A 21,647-nucleotide genomic window follows, 5' to 3' on the forward strand; every position below is an offset into this window, starting at 1 on the left:
ACCCATCCCTCCAAACTGTGTTTGTGTTGAGCCACGGGAGCAGGAGCAAGCAGAAGCAGGGAGAGGAGGAGCAGGAGTTCAGCTGAGCTTTGCGGGACCCTGGCAGTCCACACCGGCAGCCCAGCCCAGCCCAGCCCGACCCGGCGGATGTATGACGTTACAACGCATACCATTACAACTACCTACCATTACAACGCGACCATTACAACGCATACCATTACAACGCATAGCGCTTAGAGGTGCTGGATAGTGGTAAGTATAATTTACTATTCCAACTCCAGTCCCCGTGGACACTAGGGAAGGTGTTGGATAGTAAATTTAACTTATTCCCTATCCTAGAGCGCCCCCCAGCGCAATGCGTTGTAATGGTATGCGTTGTAAAAGTTGCGTTGTAATGGTAGATAGTTGTAAAAGTTGCGTTGTAACAGGTGTATACCGACCCGGCACCAACCCGGTGAGAGCCGCGTCCGTCCGGTAAGAATTTCAGCCACACAGTTGAAAGAGCCACAGGAAAGCTGAGGGGGGGCCACGACGTCTCTCTGAGACATCGTGCTGAGCTGAGAGCTGAGCAGGAGCCGCGGCAGGCAAACAGGCCGCAAGGCACCGGGCCATAGGAGATGTGTAGAGAGTGACCCGTAAAAATCACAGTAGGCCAACAGGCACCACAGCGGCCCAGTAGGGGGTTGCAGGAGCTTCACAGGATCCCGCAGGGCCCCCACATGAGCCCCATAAGGAACAGCATTAGATCTGCAAGATCTGTAAGAGCCCCAGGAGAGCCGTAGGAGCCCAGTCCAGCAGGCAGAACCCAGTCAAGCAGGAACCACAGGAGGCGGCAATCTGCCAACCCTTCTCCGGACACAAGGACTTCCACAGGAGAAGCGGGTGTGACAGGAGGTGAGGTGAGGTCACCTCTGTTTGCACGGGAGGAGGACCTCCTACCACCAACGGCTCAACAGCATATTGCGCCCCACCCCTACGGACAGAGGCTTTGTTAACCATGAGACCCTGATTCCTTCTGACCGTGACACCAGACAACAGGATAATCCGGATGGCGTTGTACACTGTGAAGAGCAAAGGGTGGAGAACCCAGAATCCAGCAGGAGCCCAGCGGGAGCGGCAGGGGGCACGTGGGTGAAAGGAGAGGAGCAGGAGCTGGAGTAGCTGTTGGTGTGGGGTAGGAGCAGGAGAAGGAGTAAGGGGGGGGCACAACCAGTCCCCTGCCTTCCTCGCAGCCAGGCAGCCAGCCCCAAGTGCTGAGTAAGCCTCCCCCAAGACTTCCCAAAAAGGAACCCAGGGAGAGGGACAACACCGAAGTCCACCATGAGATCAGGGAGAGAAAGAGACAGAACAGAGATCAAAACAAAATCAAAAACAAGAAACTAACAGAATAGTGGCAAGTCGAGCGAAGGACCAAGCGCTTCCGTAGAGGAAGACAAAGCGCAGGAGACTAACACCAATACCCATTTTCACTTTGTTAGGACTCAATTGAAAACATCAAGTCTCACAAATTTAAAGATCACACATTTTTTAATTTCACCAGCATCACTAGCATCACAAGCTCAGAAAACCAGCTCAGAAAACAAAAACTGTTACCAGCACCCAGGACCCCAAAAAAAGAAAGTCCCAATCTGTTGGCTCCACGTCTAACCCACTACAGCCACAGTTAAACACATCATCACAGTTCATTACCTCTATAGAGAATAGCCAAAGCCCTCGGAAATCCCTTAAAACCCCTAAAATGATCACCAATAGAATAATAGTGACTGCGCAAATAAATACAAAGGAAGCCGTAAACAATGGTCAAACAAACCTGCACAAAATACCCTTAGAGGCTTCAAAGGAAAAAACACCAAAGGCAAAAACCAAGCAACGATCCATAACCCTCGGATCACTCTTCGGCACCCAGGAGCTTGATTTTGGGGGTGGCCGGCTATCAGCCTCAAGCAATGACATAATGGACATCGAAACAATTGACAAAGAAATCATCGCATATCAAGCGGGGAGCCAGTCAAAAAATAAAGTTCATTTAAACTTGGCAACACAGAAGGCACTGAAGCTTTCAACAAGCACTCAGGAGCTACCACAGGAAGAACAAACAATAAAATCTGCTTCAGTTTCAGAAACACAGGAAGCCCATGAATGCTCAATCAGTTCAATAATCTGCCACGAGTCAAATGAAATTTCATCAAATGGCCAGACAGGGGTCTCTTACACCTACCACACCATTCTCTCACCATTCAAGGTCCAACTAGCAAATTGTTCTTGCTCCCAAACAAAAAGGGACAAACCAACAAAACCTGAACTAGGCATGTGCCGGGGAAAAGACCCACAGTATAACATCTGGAATAAATTAGGGGAGGTAACCTGATCAAGCCAGCAAGCAGGTGCTAATCAAACAGAGCATTTCCTAACATTACAGGCCCCATTGTGGATGCCATTCATAGGCCTTATGGAAACCATATCTCCAGCACTATTGCAACACTCAGAAAAACTAGAGCTACGAATTGATCTCTTGCAAATGTTGGCATCCCATGAGGTTGGTATAGACCGAAAAATACAAGATTTAAATTTACTTATCGAACGGGTACAGAAAGACCCCCACTCAATGTATCATGAATGCCAATGTTCCGGAACAATGAACCAACTTAAAGCCCTTCCGGCAATTCTAACAGACATCTTGGTAGAGGTAAAAAACAGAACAACTGACCACCATTATAGCATTTCAATCCCCGCACAGAGAATGATTTAGACCATCTAAAATACACTACCAGCGTCGACACTTCAGCAAACGAGGAAACAAGTGTGGACGCAATGGAAGGCATATTAAAAAATCTTACATCAAACACCCTGACAGAAACATCCCAAAGTTTGCCATTGCATAGCATTTACAAAGACCCAACGGATCACGACGACCAACCGACTGAAGAAACAAGGTTCCAAATCAAAAGTGCAAAAAAATGTGTTAACCCTTTAACCAAACGCAAAGGTAAAAGATTGCGAAAAGCCAGACAAAATAAGCAACAGAACAAAAAAGCAACAGCACTTTTTACTCAGCATCAGGCTCAAGAGACATCACTGGAAAGCCATCAGCACATAACTTCGCCCGGACCAACTCCAGAACATGAGACAAAGGGAAAAGAGTCCAGTAAAAGGGCCCAGGAAGAGCTAGGGGAAGCTAGTCAAGTAAGCGATCGTTACAGATCAAAAATGCCCCCAATAGACCCAACAACACTACAGCCAAGCAGTCTAAAAGACTCTCAGTCTATTCAAGGCAACACAAAAAAACAACCCGAAGATGGCTCACCTAAACAGATGACCCATGTAGCACAAAAAAGCATATCCCATTATTTTTCAAAAATGACAATGGCCCAAAAAGAAAATTTCACAGCCGAAGTGCACCAACCAAGAACTAAATCACAAGGGCCAGAGATTTTAATAGTCTACTCGCCGGCATTTGGCATCGAGGCAATAGCACAGGACAAGGTCACCAATCCACTCAATCCAGCCAACAAATCAAAAACAAGCGCCCAAAACATGTTTTTGGACTCAAAAGAAAACAAAGTTCTAATTTACCCAGTAAGCCTAACAACACTTGAAATTATCCTGCATTATAGCTCCAGAGGGAACCATGATATCCTTAATTGGAGTGTTATCTTAAAACTCGCCACCTCAATTGAAACATTAAAACACCTGAACACAAATCATATTGAAAGTATTCAATTTAAACCTCTCTCAAATGCAAAGGGGAGACACAAGACAGTGGTAACTTGGAGTGATCCGGAGAATGCCAAATAATTTTGGCAGCACAGAGAAGAGTTCGCCAAATGGGGAACTGAAATTAGATTAACAGTAAGGGTGGGCGTAAAATCCGTTTCGCGGGCGAATTTGCAGATTTTCCGCGATATCGCGAATCAGCGGGGACGAATTTTCAGCCAAGCAAGGGTTACAGCAGCAGGTGCAAAAGTTGAACCTAATTTCTTTGTAACCTTTTACAAAAGGGTTACAAACAAATTAACTTCAACTTGGACACCTGCTGCTAATTGCTTCCTGGCGCCTCGTTGCCTACTTGCAACTATTCTCTGACCCTTGAAGCAGGGTCAGAGAATAGTTACAAGTAGGCAACGAGGCACCTTCCAAGGAATTAAACCTCATCAGGAAGCACTTACAGATATAAAAAACAGGAAGAAGGGAGAGGATGGCAAATACACCCATTTTGAGTTGTCAGGAGGGGTTAAACTAAAAGAGACCTTTACAGCACAATTTTCATATGAATTTTGCTAAAAATGAAAAGCTGTATGTTCTGTAGGGGCAACTCAGGAATCTGGCCCTTCAGAGATCCGGCCTCTCTTTCTTTCTCTCGTTCTCTCTCTCCCTCTCTCTTTCCCTCTCTTTCTCTCTCTTTCTATCTATTTATCTATCTATCTATCTATCTATCTATCTATCTATCTATCTATCTATCTATCTATCTATCTATCTATCTATCTATCTATCTATCTATCTATCTATCTATCTATCTCTCTCTCCCTCTCCCTCTCCCATAAACGACTGCATGGGTAACTTCGCAATGCAAGCGGCTCGCGAAGGCGCAAAAATCCCCGCAAACACGCAAAAAACACCGCGAACATGCAAAAAACCCCACGAACACGCAAAAAAACAAAAATCCGCAAATTCGCACAAATTCGCGAATTTTGCGGATCGCAAATCCGCAAATTCGCGGATCGCAAATTCGCAAAATTCGCCCATGCTTAATTAACAGAAACTGAAAGATATCCAGGCCCGTTATGCCCGATGGCCCGATGGCTGAACCAAAATCACAATCTGACAGCGGTCTACTCCGGGGTTCAGATGGTCGTACCGCAAGTACCAAGGAAGGATGGACAAACCACTGTATTATCCATCAAGGTTCATCAGGAGCTACCAGCCAGATTCAGAAAGTGCTATCCCCAACATCAACTTTCATGGACCACAGGAAAAATGAAGCATGAAAATGCAACTTGAAAAAGGGCTTGTGGAACATAAATGGACTAGGCAGCAAAACAGAGGATACAGATCTATTAGTATTCCTAAAACATTTTGATATCTTATTACTCCAAGAAACCTGGTCAACAACATCGGTTCAGATAAACAGCTTTAAAGAATTCCAACAACACTCAATAAAGGAGGCTCACTTGGTAGGGCAGCCGGCGGGCTATCAATTTACCTGAACACCAGCATACCATGGACGTAAGATCTTATCGGCTCAGGACAAATATGGATTCAGTGCATCAAAATTGAATAACCACGAGACCCAGGCCTCTCCAGACATACAGTCATTGGTAATCTGTAACATCTACATTCACCCAGAATCTGGGAAGAAACAAGAGAAAATTGTGACCCACAAAGCACTGGTCAAATCTCTGCAATCCACCTTCCCACAGGCGGGATTGGTAGTGTCAGACGACTTTAACATGTTTTTATTACAAATAGACTACATACAAACAACTCAACAAAACATACTGAAAGGAAAAATATTTCCACCACTGATAACAAATCATCGGGAAAAGGATAGACATGGACATTTGTGTGCCTCAAACCTGGCTGAAATTGGCATGATCAATTTGAACGGTCACTTCCCACAAGACCAGCCTGCAGCCACGACCAGAATAGCTAAACAGACTCAATCGGTCCTAGATTACACTACAGTGGATCTGGAGGTATTTCAAAGGATTGCCAGTTACCAAATATTACACAAATTGGAGAGTGACCACAGTCTGCAATCGATTGATCTTAGCCTTCAATTTGTAAAGGTACCAGCAAGTAACGTCTTGACGGAAACCCCTAGCCCATATAACCTCAAACGACTCGAATGGAATGGAAAGAATATCGAAGAAATTATGACCCACGTAAAAAAGTCACAGGAAAAAGGTGACGAAAAAAGATTGGTAGAGCATTGGGCCAATTGGGAAAAGATGATCATAAGTTTGACAGACAAATTTGGTTTCCAGCAGAATAGCCACAGAAGAAATTCAATGAGAGCATCTTTGAAACATCTTGGCTCCATAGTGTGTAAAAAAAGGATTCTAAACCAGTAAATCAGAAAGTTACAAGAAAAAGATCAGATCATGGGCGAAGACACAAAGCGACAAATCCACAAATTAAGGCACAAATATAAAAAAAGAGGTTTGGATAGCAAAGAAAAATCAACAAACAGAAACTTGGCAAAAAGTATTGGAAACAAGTAAATCAAACAATAGCAGGAAATTTTGGGCAGAAATGACTAAAATAGCAAACGGAGGACTCCTTGAACACAACGCAAACATACTAGAGGCCGACTGGAGACACCACTTAGAGCAAAATCGAGGGAACAACTGCAATCCCCAAGTAAGGATATTAGATCACACTTCTATCACCAACATAAAAGGGAAGAAGCCGAACAAAACTTTGGTGAAAATTGGATTAGACTACATCAAGTACAAATGGTTATAAAAAAACTAATGTCCACCGGCTCACCTCGCCCAAATGGCTTGCCAAATAGGCTCTTTAAACACGATCAAGCGTTCTGGGCAGAATACCTCACCCCAGTGTTTAACCACGCCTTCCAAACGGGAAATATACCCCCATCATGGAGAGGGAGCATTTTGCACCCAATTTTTAAAGCAGGTGCTAGATCAGACCCGGCAAACTACAGGCTGATCGCTCTCATTGACGTAGAGGCCAAAATCTACGCATCGAACCTTCTGACAGCACTGGAAGAATGGTTCACCAATAACAAGCTCCTCCCAATCACACAGACAGGTTCAGGCCGGGTTCAAACAAGTTGTGCAACTTGTTCGCCTTAAATCTTCTTGTGGAAAAAGCAAAGGACAAATCAACAAAATTGTACACCTGTTTTATTGATGTAAAAGCAGCCTTCGACACAGTACCAAGGGAGATCTCACGGCAAAAGATGGCAAACTGGGGTATTCCACCAAGGTTACTGCAGGCCATAATCAACCTATATACATCCACTTGGGTCAAGATAAAATTAGGGAATGGGGAAAGGACAACACCAAAGATTCCAACCCACATTGGCCTAAAGCAGGGATGTGTACTGGCCCCCACCCTTTTTAACATTTTCACTGCAGACCTGGACAAGAGGATATCGGAAATTCAATGTGATCGACCGAACCTAGCCCACCGCAAAATAAGTAGCATGCAGTATGCAGATGACATCGTCCTATGCAATAAGACCCCAATGGGCACATCCATCACTAAGTTGCACAAATACACCATGGAGCATGGTTTGCTCATCAATCACAAAAAAACGAAAGTCATTTTTTTTTCATCACATACAGGGCGGCAAAAATTCAAATGGCACGCAGCAGGAAACACCATAGAGCAAAGTGTAACCTACAAGTACCTAGGAGTAGTGGTAGACTCAAGGTTGTCTCTAAAAGATCGCTTACTGTATAGAAAATCCCAGGCTAACAAACTACGCTTCGCCCTAAATTTATTAAAAACAAAATTGAAGTGCCCATCCAATTCATCCTTGCTAAAAGTAATCGCAGCCAAATTTCTCCCAACCCTCATGTACGGCTCGGAACTATTCAGAGGACAAGACACAAACTTCCTGAATCTTCAACAATCAGAGCTATTTAAATACATCTTTCCGATCCCAAAATTTGTATCAAAAGCTCAAGTACGCCTGGAATTTGGGTTATCAAACCAACATCCAGTAAGACAAGCAGCAATACTCAAAATGTGTTGAAAACTAAAAGAAGCACAAGAGGATTCATTGATGGGGCATTGTTGGTTCGAAATAATCAAACAAAAGGAAAAAAAGCCTGGAATACAGTCCTAGAAGAAGCATTGACAAACCTCAAAATGCAAGAAGCATGGAACACTAATTATACCTTTGCAGCTTGTAAAAAAAATAGCTAATAATGCGGGAAAATAAAAAGCCTAGATTACAGATAAAGCCGCATTAGCAAAGAAAAAACACGGTTGGACAGTATTAACTACATATGAGAGATGCTCTCCACAACCATATCTAGTTAAGCACATCTCAACCATGACCCAACAACTGCTACTTTGAACCCGGATGGGGGCCTTTATCTCAAAAGATCAAGTTCCAGCTTGGAAACAAACATGGTCAACATCACTCTGCAGACTCTGAGGTCAAGCAGAAGAGACTCTGACCCATTTACTGTGTATTTGCCCATCATTGAACAACCTGAGATGTTTTTATCTATTACATGCATTTCGTACATTTCAAATTAGAGCATGTCGCCCAGCAGTCATGTTAACATTGAACAGCCAACTGTTACAGGAACATGCAGGGCCATTAGATTTTTGCAGAAAGTTAGCTTCTTAATACAGAAAAATGAAAAATAGTGTATGAGATCTAATGTTTAAAATCAACAGTTAGAACCTAAGATAACCTCAATTTCTTTTTTAATATGACAATATAGATTGCCTGTGTATCTTTTTACCTTTTTAATGCCAATTGGAAGATTTTAGCACAAAAAAATTAACGGTTTTAATAAACTATGTACAATAAAATGTACTTACTTACTAAAGGCAATGCGTGGCTTTCCATTCCATAACAAATATTGCGGAAGGCACTCCACCTCTGTGAAATAGGACGTTGGGAACAGATCTAGGGAGTTCTGCAGGATAAAAACCGGGGGAGAGACATCATTTTAAATAGGGCCGTCTTACCCAATAGGGAAAGGGCAAGGGACTTCCAATTACTGATATCTTTGCGCAGTCTGGCCAAGGGGGGGAAAAGATTTTGGGAGTAGCGAAGTGATGGATCCAAGGAATGAAAGATCCCTAGGTACTTGAAGCCCTCTGTGCAGATCTGTATTGGGCACCCCGTCAGAGGGGTGGGCGGCTCACCAGCCAAAACAAACAAAAGAGATTTGCTCCAGTTAATCGAATACCCTGAGAACCTACCAAAAATGGCCAGGATATCTAGGACCACAATCAGGGACCGCCTTGGCGAAACCAAATAGAGCAGGATATCGTCTGCATATAGCAAGATATGGTCCTTCCACTCCGGGGACCAGCGCAAGCGAATAATGGACTCTTGATCCTCGGATTTTTTCGACTATGGACATCTAGGCTTAGGTTCCCACACAAATTCAAGTTTCACTAAGGTAGCCGCAGTCTGGACTAGCTCTGCAGAGATGCAGGCATCCTTACACTGAATTGGAGCAGTGTGCCCCGACAGCAGCAGAATGAACCTCAGAAAGTTACCAACATATCCCATCATTGTGATATGTAAATTTACTTGGTGGGGCAATACAAGCTAATACTATTGCAGAGAATAAGCTGAATATGTAGTGCCATTGACACAAGTGGGTAGACACATTGGGCATATTTACAAGGAGTTAACGCCATCAGAACATCACTTTTTCTGACGTTCTGGTGGATTTAACTCCTTCCCCTTAATTACAAGGTGGCGTTAAGCCATTTAACTTGGCTTAACACCATCTTGTAAATAATGTTCCTATTCACGTAGCACTTAGCATGAAATGGGCGTGCAATAGATGCAGCACACAGATAGAGCAAATCGCCTGTGAAGATTGTTTATGTGCAGGAAGGTGACCCTTCCTGCACATAACCAATTGTCTCTGCAGCACAGGCACCCTAGCAAAATGGTGCTAGGGTGCCTATCCTGGCGCTAGGCATATTTTTTAGCGCTAGGGGCAATGAAGGGGTGCACCACATTCTTGGTAATATGGCTCATCCCTGCGTTTTGAAACTGTCGAAGCGCAGCTTTACCAATTTTAGCGTAACCCAGCACTCCGCCAGTTTCTTGAACATATGCGCCTTTGTCCTTTGTGGCCCCCCTGCAATACCTGTGGTGGCCTGATGGTGCACCAAGGCAGAGGGAAATGGCACCTCTGCCTTGCACTAACACTTAATGATTTTCTTTGATATGAGTTGCACAACATATGAGCAGTCGCTTTGATAATACATCAGTCTACCATTCCCTGCAATGGTCCATCTCCTCTGTCTCCTTTAATGGGAAGGAGCTCTTCTACATATTGCATTTTCAATATTTCATAGTAAGCATTAAGTCCCTCTATATGGATTTGTTTATTACCCACCATGAATCAAATGTGAACATTGAAAACCCTATCCGGTGTCGACAAAATTTGAATGCATCACAAGAGTATAAAACTGTGTTTAATAAAAGACGTGTATAACATTAGTCAATTTGCCTGTCTACTTGTTTTTATGATTCCAGGTTTGCATTGTGCAAAAGAAAGACACCGAGACAATGTATGCCATGAAGTACATGAACAAGCAGCAATGCATTGAAAGAGACGAGGTTCGGAATGTATTTCGAGAACTAGAAATTCTGCAAAATATTGAGCATGTGTTCCTGGTGAACCTCTGGTGAGTCCATTCCTTTCTGATATACATTTAGGAAAGGCATAGCTCTTCAATCACAGAATTCAATGCATGCTATAGTCTCTTCTAAGTGAGTAAAGGTCTCAAGCACTAAGAATGCATTTGGTAAAAAGGGTCATAATTTGCACATTGAAATTACAGAACGCATTGTTATTTTGCAAACCAATCCATGTACTAATATGTCATATCACAAATTAATGAATCCGAGTGGATTCAAATTCGGCCTTCTTCATGAAAATTAATGATCTAGGTTTCAAATTGCGAACCACTTTTTATGCGGCTCATTTTCCATAAAGGAAAACAAGATGTGTTTTTAAAATAATGAAATGGTTCACAAACATTTTTCAGGAGTAAGCACTGGTCCCATTGCAGCACACATAGAAAAAGGAAAATGCCTCTCAGGATTGTTTTTGTGCAGGAAGGTACCCACTCTTGCACAAAAACAATCCTGCATTCAGCGGAGGCACCCTTGCACCATGGTGCAAGGGTACCTACATTGGCGCTAGGCAATATTATACCGTGCACTCCTGCCCTTTCACATTGGCGTAGGGTAGCATAGCAAGAAAGCTTACGCATAAATTAGGCCCTTAATTCGTAGGAAAATATCTTCAGGGGCTCAAAGCTTTTCTTAGGAGTTAAAAAAATGGCTGCTGATTGCTAAAGGTACTTAGGGGGTCATTAGGATGGCGGGTGGATTGCCCGCGCCAGCCTGGCGGGGGCAATCCGCCCGCCATCCTCACACAAATGACCCCCGCCATCCTAATATGGTGGGGGGTCATTTGTGTGAGGATGGCGGACGGAAAGAACGTCCGCCGCTTTTCCGCCCCGGTCGCAAGGCGACCAGGGCGGAAAAGGTTTAATATAGTGGCGGTGTCTATCAGACACCGCCATCCATATTAACATGGGCTTCTGTAGATGCCTTTCAGTGGCAGCGATGCTGCCACGGAAAGGCATGCAGTGTTCACTTTGGGGGCCCCCTGTGGGCCCCCAGAGTGAAGGAGAGGTGGGGGTGCACACGGGGAGGTACCTGTGGTACCCCCTTGCATTTGCATAAACAAAGTGGCAGGCACCGCGCGGTGCCTGCCGCTTTGTGTATGCAAATGCATACGTGCATTTTTAGCATTGTGGCGGGCAGTGCTGAGAGCACCGCCTGCCACAATGCTAAAAATGCAGGATGCGCCCGCCACAGTGGTGGGCGCATCCTAATGCCCTCCACGGGACCCCCGCCTTTATGGTGGGCAGTCCCAATCACCGATAGGATTTGTCCGCCCGCCATCCTAATGACCCCTTTAGATTTGATTCCACCTCGTGCCTTTTTACTTCTGTCACTCTACCATTCTTGCCGCAATATTACAGTTTCCAACTCTTTTTGTTGCTTTTTTCCATCTTTCGTTTTCTCCTTCTTTGCCTTTCTGACTCTTTATCTGAGTCAAAGTTCTGAGGCTGAAAAATATATCCAGGTCTTCAAATACAAGCGTCTGTGCCTTTCACCTGCAATTAACAACAATCATTGCCATACTACACTAAACATCCCACTCCTTAGTCTTGTCTTTAGTTATGTGGTATCTCAGAGCCAATTACATGAACGCGACCCTCACACTACCATGACTCCCACTCTCCCTGTCATTACTTCATGTTCTGTATTGTTCTATTTGCCTTTATCTGTTCCCCCTTCCAACAGTTATCGCCTACAGCGACACCATCCTTTTTGAGTGTTAAAGTTCGGTTCTCCTTTTATCCCTTGTACAGTCTTTCTGGTTGAAATGTTCTTAAGAATGAAATGTACAGAATTGCAAATTAAGCTTTTGGACAGGAAGTCTTTTGCTAAAAACATAAGGTAAAAAATGAATAGCATACAAAGTATAAACTATAGTACCTACCAAGTGGAAGTACAGATTTTTGTTGGAATTACTACTAGAGGTTGCATAGGAAAACATTTTACATTCCTTGCATTACATATAGCGGCAGAAAAGAAAGTAATTGCCGCTTTACATTGCTCCTCGTATAAAACAGTTTGCTGCAGCATCATATAGTGTGTGAATTGCTCTGAGCGAATTACTCCTAGGGGCATACCACTTCTGTGCACCGGAAGCTTTGTAAGAAGGAATCAATATGGCTTCTGTCCACTTCAGAGTCCATTTAGAGCATCAATCTCTAAGCATGGAGATGCCTACATTATGGGAGTACGAGGTTTTTGTCTCTTTCAGCAAATAATGACGCTGTGTTCAAACAGTACTTCCATCTACAGAGAGCACTGAAGCACAATTAAGGGGCAATTTTCCTTTTTGTCAAGCTTGGTCCGGTGCATTTTTCTAATCCTTCAGTCAAATTCGGAGAATAGAATATGTTCGATTTTCAGAAGGCAGCGTTTCTTTTGCCACCGTCTTATTGCCCACATCCCAGTTTTCCTTTATCCTTCATCAGCTAAAACCCTCTGCTTTGAGTTTTCGTGGCTTGTTTGGATTTCAAGTGAAGTCTCTCTACTCCCCCTTATGACTTGGGAGTGGTACAGGCCAGAGTAGGAGATTGTGTGGGGGCGGTTTGTGCTTCCTCGTCCTTCCAGAAGGTGGCATTTTAGCACTTTTAGGGTTAGGCTTTGCATGCTTGCTCCTTCTCAAATGCCGCAAACCATGAGCAATAGCATCGGGTGAGGGTGTCCTATTTCAGTGTCTCTGGATGGTGGACCTTGCTTGGCATAGGCTGAGCAGCATATAGATGGGCTTGAGAGCTTTTACAGGAGTATTAAAAGCTCATGCAGGAAGCCATCTCCGGGACATCAAGGTAAGCAGCCGTAAAATGCAGCGTGTGAGGGTTTTACTGTGAGCTTCCTAGGTAGCAAGCAAAGAGCGAGTGGGTTAGTTATGAGAGAGCACAATTTGAATGAAAAGTATATCTGTACCATATTTACAAGCATATAACGCAAACGTAGAATCTGTAATGTGAAGTTAGCATTTATAGTATAAAGTTAGCCGATGTAACCTAAGTAATAAAGGAAATGTATCTGTATTTACTCTAGAATATGCATTAGAATTGAGAGGCCCGTATACATAGTGGGCTAATATAGAAATGTATAGAAATGCTTAAGAACATTAGAACGTGCTGAATAGAATGTACGTGAAATTATTAAACGGAGAAAGCGGCGAAATGTAAAAGTGAAGAAATGTGCAGAGTATATAGCACGGTGTAAGCACGAGAATATAACGTTGTATTTTATGTAACATGGATTCTAGTATAATCAATGGTTTGCTAAATGCGATTATATATATGTGTGTTAAAGGTTATACTGTGTAGAAGAGTTTGTAGGAATGTTAGAATAGTGTGGTCATGTGTGATTTTAACCTAACTGACCAAGGGTTCGCAAGAGTGTAGTCCGCTCCATGTAATTTAGTGGGCTCACAGGAATCAGGGATAGCTTTGATCTGAACGTGCGAGCCAAGAGTCAAAGGTCTTGTTAAATTTAAGGTGACAATGCTGGACGAAGTTTATGGCCTAAGTGAGATAAGAGACGCTTGGAATTTGGGGTCTTGTTTAGAAATGACCGTTCACAGGACCAAAGGAGGTTATAATCACAATCGTAATGAATAGAGTTCTGTTGAGGTGATCGACTTTGCTCTGAAAGTGTCAACTGGAATGTCAATGAAGTCACCAGCACGAAGACGAAGATGGTGCCTAAGAAGCAAGGTCAACTTAACGGACGACGCGAAGAGATGAAGCTATGGAAAGAGCCAGAAATGAGATCATGTGGATGTGTACGTGGTGGGCGTCAAAGGGGCGTTCCACCCATACTGTGATTATGTATTTAGGGACAGCACCCCGGGGAGAAGATAGCACAGATGGCCTGAGAGCGAAGAGCTCAGAGCGTAGAAAGAGCAGAGCGCAAGAGAGCAGTAGGCCGAGGACCCTTAGAGAGCGGATGGGTAGGCAGAGAGGGTACTGCTTCTCGACATAAGTTACCATTAGAGGCTAAGAGAGTTTGAACTTCTTTGGAAGTCAAACTGCTGACACCTTTTTTAGGTAAGGAACTTGCGAAGTAGGGATGTCACCTAGCATAGAGTAGGGACAGATTTAACTTGTTTATCATCTTTTTGTAGATGACGCAACGGATCCACTTTGTGTCTATGCTTTTTAATCTGTTGATTCTGGAATTGATATTAATTGTATTCTTTTGTAGACTTAGGTTCTTTAGGGAATTTATGTTCCTTTTAGTTCCTGTATACTTGTTGAATCTTATCATGAGAGGATTGTATATGCACTTAATTCTGATTTTATATTAAACTTTTAAAACTTTATCAGTCGTAAGTGGTTCTTCAGAGTTGCGTCAGTCTATGGGGTTGATCTAACGTATGCGGGGTTTGCCTTTTACTCAATGACAGATAATAATCGATCCAAAAAGGAAGAATGAGATAGGTATCTAAGTAATCAGAAAAGATATTAAAATCTCATTCCCCGCAGTTGGTAGCAGAGGATGGTTTTCTTCTTGAGGAAGGCAACCTAGGTCAGGCTAGATTACCCCAAGGTCCCTAGTCATCGACGACCAGAAGAAGAATCCCTGCCGAAGAAGGTGCTGACGGTGCGTCGAGAGAAAAGCAGCAGAGTCGGTCGAGAGTGAGTATAATGGTCATGCGTTGCCAGATTGCGGTGTTTTATGTTGTACTTGTGTTGTAATGTCAAGCGGAGTTGAATGCCTGTAGTGTGATTGAGGGAAGGTTGTGAGCGCGCGCAACCGGATAAAATCTTAAGATCCAGAGAAGGGCTTAAGTGGTTCGGGTGTATCGAACACCCAGAGTAATTGTCTACCATTGTAAAGGGGGTCATGAGGTACCATTGATCGCCCGTAGGACCGATGATAGGGGGAGTGAAAGAGTGAGTGTATGAGTAACGGACGCTGGTCGGACGTTTACTGTGTGTAAGTAACCTATCAGTTAAGGCGAGCGTCTGAAGTGAGAGGAAGACTCCTCGCCAGTTGAGGTGACAATTACAGTTACACAGTGATCGCTTGGACGGAAGTAGTCATTTTTCGGTGTATGAATGAGACGCATGCAAGACCGCGAGACGAGCTGAGAAAGGAGGGGAACTGCTGCAGAGGGGACAAGTGACGTCAGCGTAGAGCCGCGCTGAGATTGGCCGGTTGGTGTAGAACCGCGCTGGGATAGGCTGTTTAGCGAGAGTCGCACAGGGATTGGTGGTTGTCATCGGGAAGTAATTAAGGAAGAGAATTAAAGGAAAATCGTAGACTCTTGACAATGAAGTGTTTTAAACGTTTAAGGGCGATCTTTAAGAGAGATAGAAGAAACTTGTATGCAGGGGAAGAAGCTCCACCGGAAGGCACACCAGCTTACTATATGGCAGTGAATGTAGGCTTACACTCAATACTATGGATCTCCGAGTGGAATAAGCTAACAGAAGGGAATAAGGAACTGACGTTTCCGAGATACGGGACGTTTAAGTTAGAAGTATTGAACCAACTGAAAGCAGTAATGCTCGCAACGAGACCTCTACCGAGGCCAACACAGTTCGAAGCCCTTAGTGCGTGGTTTAGGGCGGCACACGAAAAGAGCTTAAATAGGCGCCAAGAAAGAGTGAGACGATCGGTAAAAGCAGTACAGGATGCTAAATGGGACGATGAAGCTAAAAAGTGGAGGGTGCAAAAGATAGAAGCAGACAAACTGTTCACAATGCTAGAAACTACGGGAGATAAGAAACCTCTAGAAGAAGATGAGGATAGCGAGCCAGATGAGGATCTGATAGAGAGGCTATTATTAGATAGACCACCTCCGTACAACAGAGAAGCCGAAAGTCCCGAGCTACAGCAAGGGGACGGAGCTAAGTGGGGGGAATATAAACCGCTCCCCACATCAGAGTGGGATCCCAAGAAAGGTGAGGAAGTACCTCAATCTAGTCCCGTACAGAGAGTAGTAGGAAGATTCGTGGTCCAGGAGGTACCAGAGACGCAGTGCGCAAGGTCGTATCAATTGCCAGTTGCTCTACAAGTACCTGTTACCATAAGTCCTATAGTGTCTGTTAGACCTGGCACCTTGGCGTGAGTCTCCCTTCCACTTTTTTGCTGATGTGCCTCCGATGTTTTGCTGGTTTTCCGATACTCAGGGCACTGCGCCACGGCTGATCCGTGCCGCAGTGCAAGTGCTCCCTACTGTAAACTGTACATACGATTGGTATCCATGATTGGTGCATTGGATTTACTGTTAGTCCCTAGTAAAGCGCACGAGAGAGTGCCGGGGCTTGTAGATGCCAATACTGCTGGTGGGCCTGCAGCGCTGGTTGCGCCACCCACCGAAGCAGCCGTAAAGATGTGTCTGGGAACTGCGATCGCAGAACCCGCGTGTGGTCTCGTACTGTCACGTTAGCTGGGCAAGTGTCCCCACTTGCCAGCACCGACCCTTCCCTTGACTACATATTAGTCACCCCTATGGTAGGCCTGCGGGCAGGGTGCGTTGTAGGTGCAAGGTAGGACAAGCCCTGATGTGCGTGGCATGTCCTAGTAGTGACTTACAACGAAGACCGTATTTCACTACTGAAGGCTACCTGCTCCATTAGGCCAGACTGAGCTGCGAGGGTTATTACACCCTATAATCCCCGCAGGCTCAAGGAGCATGGTAGTGAGTCATGTTTAGTATGCCTGAACTCGGGATAATGAGATATTTCTTGTAGTCACGTTTATTTCAGTATCCTGGGTTTGCAAATGCTACTTTTAGAAAGTTAGCATTTGCTTGCTTAACCATTTCAGCCGCCTCTGCTGGTGTGTATCTGACTGTCTGGGGTGTGTGAGTGACAGGGCTGGAGGGATGACGGGTGGTGAATGCGCAGATTACACCTTAGTGGGAGGTAGGAGTGCCTCTTGACTCGAGCTGTCACTGTGCTCGACCTCCACAATGCTGGCTCCACCCTCCTGGGGAGCGGCGGATGACTCTGCCGGCACCTGGCCCAAGAAGGGCGAAGCCCCCATCAACAAGGTACTCTGGCCACTCCTGTCCGGACAATGCTGGCTCCACCTCCTGTGGGGCGTCTGATGCGCCTGCCCCTCACACTGAAAGCAGAAGCCGGAGTACACCCGCGGGGGTACTCCAGAACTGAGAGTGGCTATGCAAAGGCCCCCCTGGCCTGCGAGAACAAAAGAATTGGCCTATAAAAGACGGAGCCCTGCTCCTTGAAACTTAGATCCGGTTTGGGCCACAGAAAGACTCTGCCCTACGAGAAGGACCGTGAGAGACAAGGAAGGGTGCTGACTCTTGCCTGTGTCTGGTGCCTTGCTGCTGAAGGAGAGGAAGACAATAAGACTACGAAAAGACTGTTGTGCTACTTGTGCCAAACTCTGCAAAGAGATCTCCAAGGGCTTGCAACTGAACTTGCCCCCTGACCAGCGTCCCAGGACCAGTGGACGCTACCCCCTTGGAAAGCGACTGCGGGTGCTGACCATCGCCGCAGCACTGACGGAGGAATCTCCTCTAAGGCATCAACATCCTCCCGACCACCGTGACCGGGGCCCAAAGCAACAGCGGAAGCAAAGTGAGGACCAGCCGCCGCTGGCCCGAACACCGTGACCGCAACTGCACCGGGAGCCCGAGAGCAAAGCAAAGGAGGACCCGTCCGGTCCCAGCTATCGAGGTGACGGCATAGCGAGCCGTCACTCACCTGCAAAGACGGACAGCTGCCCTACGAGAATCCGCAAGGTCGGTAAGCCTGCCCGACAGCCCAGCTGTGAGCCCACAGCTGCACCGACATTTGGCTGGGTACGTCCTGCACTTGGGGACCGTACTGCCACTTGTCACCACCGCACAGCCGCCGCCTCCAGGGTTGGAGCGGACGACGAGGAAAGGACCCTGCCGCCACAGAACACCGCTGCCCCGGACGACCAGTGACCTGCTCGGCCGAAGAGCCGCAACGATCAGCGACCCCGGGAAGGCAACGCAACGTGGGACAGATCCCTTGGAAGCCGCTGGCTCCACAAGAACATTGAGTAACCCCGGCCTACGGGCCTCAAGAGAACTTCCATAAGAACTGTGGTAACCCGAATTAAGTAACCTGCAACCGTCTTCATAAAGTTATTGACTGTATTCATAAGCCTGCTTAAAATCTATATAAAGATATATATTTTTACAAGAATACAGTCTGGTCTCGTTGTGTGGTGGGTTGGTTGTAAAGGTGTACTGTTGCAAGTGTTTAACCCTATGTGCCCCAAAAGATTAGCCTACGACTGCTTAAGCCACACTACCTAGAGGGTAAGCAGAGGTTGTCTGGAAGGTAACCCTCAGCCCTGACGAGGAAGAGAGAGTCCCTGCTTGTCGCTAGTGTTACACTGCGCCAACTAGAGCCTCCCCCTTCCTACAGTGTCAATCTACAACCCAGAGGGAGCCCAGCAGGAGGAACAGGCACGATGGGACAGGGAAAGGGCAGAGATGGAGAGTAGGAATAATACGATCAACTCCCAAAGGCAGTTGCTAGGACCAAAGAATCGGAGTACCCCAATGGATTCAGCAACGGGTCCCTGGATAGAACAGGGGGGTCAGAGAGGACAGATGGATCTGAGGGGACCGAAACCGAAAACCTTTAAGGAATTAAGGGAGTATTTGAAAGAATGGGAAGCTGCCGAAGAGACTCAGAATAAAAGATTAGAAACAGAAGCAGAATGGAGAGATCAGGATAACAGGATCCTCTCTCACTGCGGAGCTGGCGAAAGCAGCCCAGAGTGGGAGAGAGGGAGTCAAGGAAGCAAGGGAGATACTTGCCATACCACCAGTGGCAATAGGCAAATGTGCGATGACAAGAGTACAGGGTGTGGGGGAGTGCCTCGCCTCATCCTTAGTGAGGGAGAACGAAGGACGCAGGAGTACCGAGATAGTTTCAGGTGCACTCACCATGCCCCGGGCGAAAACGTACGACATTGGAGTCACGAGAATATAGGGAGTCGCGAAGCGTCTCGCCATGCATCCGGTGATCACGGACAAGATCGCGGGAACATGGAGGACCGAGAAGGACCTTATCGGTTATTGAGCGACACCAGACAGCAAGGGAGTTGCAGTGATATAGAGCAGAACGGAGGATCCTATCTTGCATCTAGAGAGACCGAGCCGAAAAGACAGAATGTAGTGATGGGGGATAGAACATTGTTCCACCATACCCCAAGGGAGGATGGGAAAGCTTGGGATCTAGAGAGGTGGGAACAAAGAGAAACAAGAAGGACGCCTCATAACTCACCTGTGCCTAGACGTAGGGCGCGTAGTGGGGGTGAGAGGGATGTAAACGAACAACCTAGGAGTGAGGTACTGAGAGCTGAGATAAAAGCAAAACGGCTCGATGTAATGAGTTTAAAATCAGATTTGGATGAAATAATAGACGGCACAGTGCCAATGGAAAGGATAGAGCTGTATGAACCGGATGAAATACTGTTTATGTCTAAGGATGTTACTCGGAAAGCGAGGTCAGCTCATGAAAATGTATCTAATTTGGCAAACAGGTATATGATAGACCTATCACGAACTAAAGCTTTACAGGGTAACCATAGGCTAAACTGCACGGATCAGGATCTAGATGAGCGTAGGACGATTGGGTTGAAAATACACATAAAGGAACTGATCCTAAGTATCAGATTGTGGAGGAATTTGGATAAATGGGAGGAAAGATGGTCCAAGAGGGGATCCGTCAGAAGGAGTACACTTGCGAGGTCCCCGGATGGAGAGCTAATGCGAATGGAAGCTTTCCCTTTGCGAGAAATCGCGAACGGAAGCTACGTGCATGTGCCCTGGAGTAGGGGGGATTTAGCGGCATTTACCAATTCCTTTCCAAAGCTAAGAGAGAACCCCGTTGAGTGGTATAAGCAGGTAGAGAGGTTCGTGAAGATCTCTAAGGTGCTGTGGGTCGACTTGAACACCTTGTTTGATATTGTAGTACCCGGAGATTTGTGGACGGCATGCAAACTTAGTGTCGAATGGCCCATTTGTGAACCCGCGAGGGATGCCCAGACGAATGGTCCATCAGAGAGAGTCATGGAAAAGTACGAGAGGGTAATAGCATGGTTAAAAGAGAAGGTGCCGTTGCAAGACATAGACTGGGTTAAGATAGATCGAACCACTTAAGAACCTAAAGAGACCGTTCACGAGTTCTATTAGAGATTGCTGAAAGCATTCAAACAGTATAGTGGATTGGATGTGATGGATCCTAAAGACATAGGACAGTTTGTGTCGAAGTTTGTCCTAGGATTGAGACCAGACATAAGCTTAATGATTCAACAGCATTTGATTTGTTGGCAAAACAAACCTTTAGATGAGATTCTAAGGTATGCGAGGTACTGTAGCGATGAAATAGATTTGAAGGCAAAGAAAGTTAAGGAAAAGCTGATGTTGGTGCAGATGCAATCAGCTGGAAAGGGTGGACAGCGGCAACAGGGAACAGGAACACTAGGAAAGAAACAGAATAATCAAAACAGAGATGAGGAGGAAAGACCGAGACCGAGGGTAGATATCGCGACACTGAAAAAGACAACGAGGTGCCATCAGTGTAACGAGGTGGGACATTGGAGACGCGAGTGTCCCTATAATGTCGAGACGGGGGAATTAGAACAGGAGGAGGATGAGGTTCAGAACAGCACGGTGAAGGGAGCAGCAGTCCCGAAGGGAAAGTTTGTCAAAGGGGGGACTCAGACTCCTCGAGCCCCGTTCCCTCAACCGCCTCGCATTGCAAATGGAGGGAAAACCTATAGACAAATGCCACTGTTCGTAGGAGGAGAAGAATGTTACTACGTTGATCCTCTTATGGGACAACGAGTGAATAGAGAAGAAGACTGTACTCTAGGAGCAGCCCTGGAGGTAGACCAGAGAGGACCATACGTAGAAGCTGAGGTGGCTGGATGTCCTACGACCTTTTTGGTGGATACGGGGGCCACTCGATCCACTTTGAGATCAGCGGTAGTCCCAGGTCTGCCAATGTCGGGAGAAACGATCCAGGTGGTAGGAGTCGCAAATAGGAGAATGACGAATCCTCTGACCGAACCAGTGTCAGTGAAGATAGGGAACTATAGTGATGAACACCAGTTTGTGATCTGTGATTCTAGCCCTGTGTGTCTGCTGGGAAGAGATCTGTTGGGTAAACTAAATTGCACTATATATTGCACACCTGAAGGAGTAGAAGTGCAGACGAACGATGATGATGCCGATTTTAAGGTTGTAAACTCGCAGGGATGCGTGGAACTATATCCTACCCTAACAGTGGAAGAGCTTCCACAGGACTTGAGGGAGAAAGTGTCAGCTGAG

General features: G+C 45.7%; 2 protein-coding genes across 2 annotated transcripts in view; both read left to right on the top strand.

The window, feature by feature from the left end:
- Positions 1–21,647, top strand: part of STK32C (serine/threonine kinase 32C) — a 1,581,084-nt gene that overhangs the window by 1,011,774 nt on the left and 547,663 nt on the right. Inside the window, exon 3 of the mRNA XM_086922539.1 lies at positions 10,217–10,368. Coding sequence (XP_086778665.1) covers positions 10,217–10,368 — 152 coding nt within the window. The remainder of the gene's footprint in view (positions 1–10,216; positions 10,369–21,647) is intronic.
- LOC147711815 (uncharacterized) lies at positions 789–5,816 on the top strand. The gene is made up of 2 exons (XM_086920243.1): positions 789–3,849; positions 4,757–5,816. The coding sequence occupies exon 1, from the start codon at positions 2,812–2,814 to the stop codon at positions 3,793–3,795; it is 984 nt and encodes a 327-aa protein (XP_086776369.1). The 5' UTR covers positions 789–2,811; the 3' UTR covers positions 3,796–3,849; positions 4,757–5,816.

This window comes from Lissotriton vulgaris, chromosome 5 (assembly GCF_964263255.1).
Source record: "Lissotriton vulgaris chromosome 5, aLisVul1.2, whole genome shotgun sequence".
NCBI classification, from domain to species: domain Eukaryota; kingdom Metazoa; phylum Chordata; class Amphibia; order Caudata; family Salamandridae; genus Lissotriton; species Lissotriton vulgaris.

Coding starts and splice junctions, on each gene's coding strand:
- LOC147711815 (XM_086920243.1), top strand. CDS start 2,812: ATGGAAGGCATATTAAAAAATCTTACATCAAACACCCTGACAGAAACA.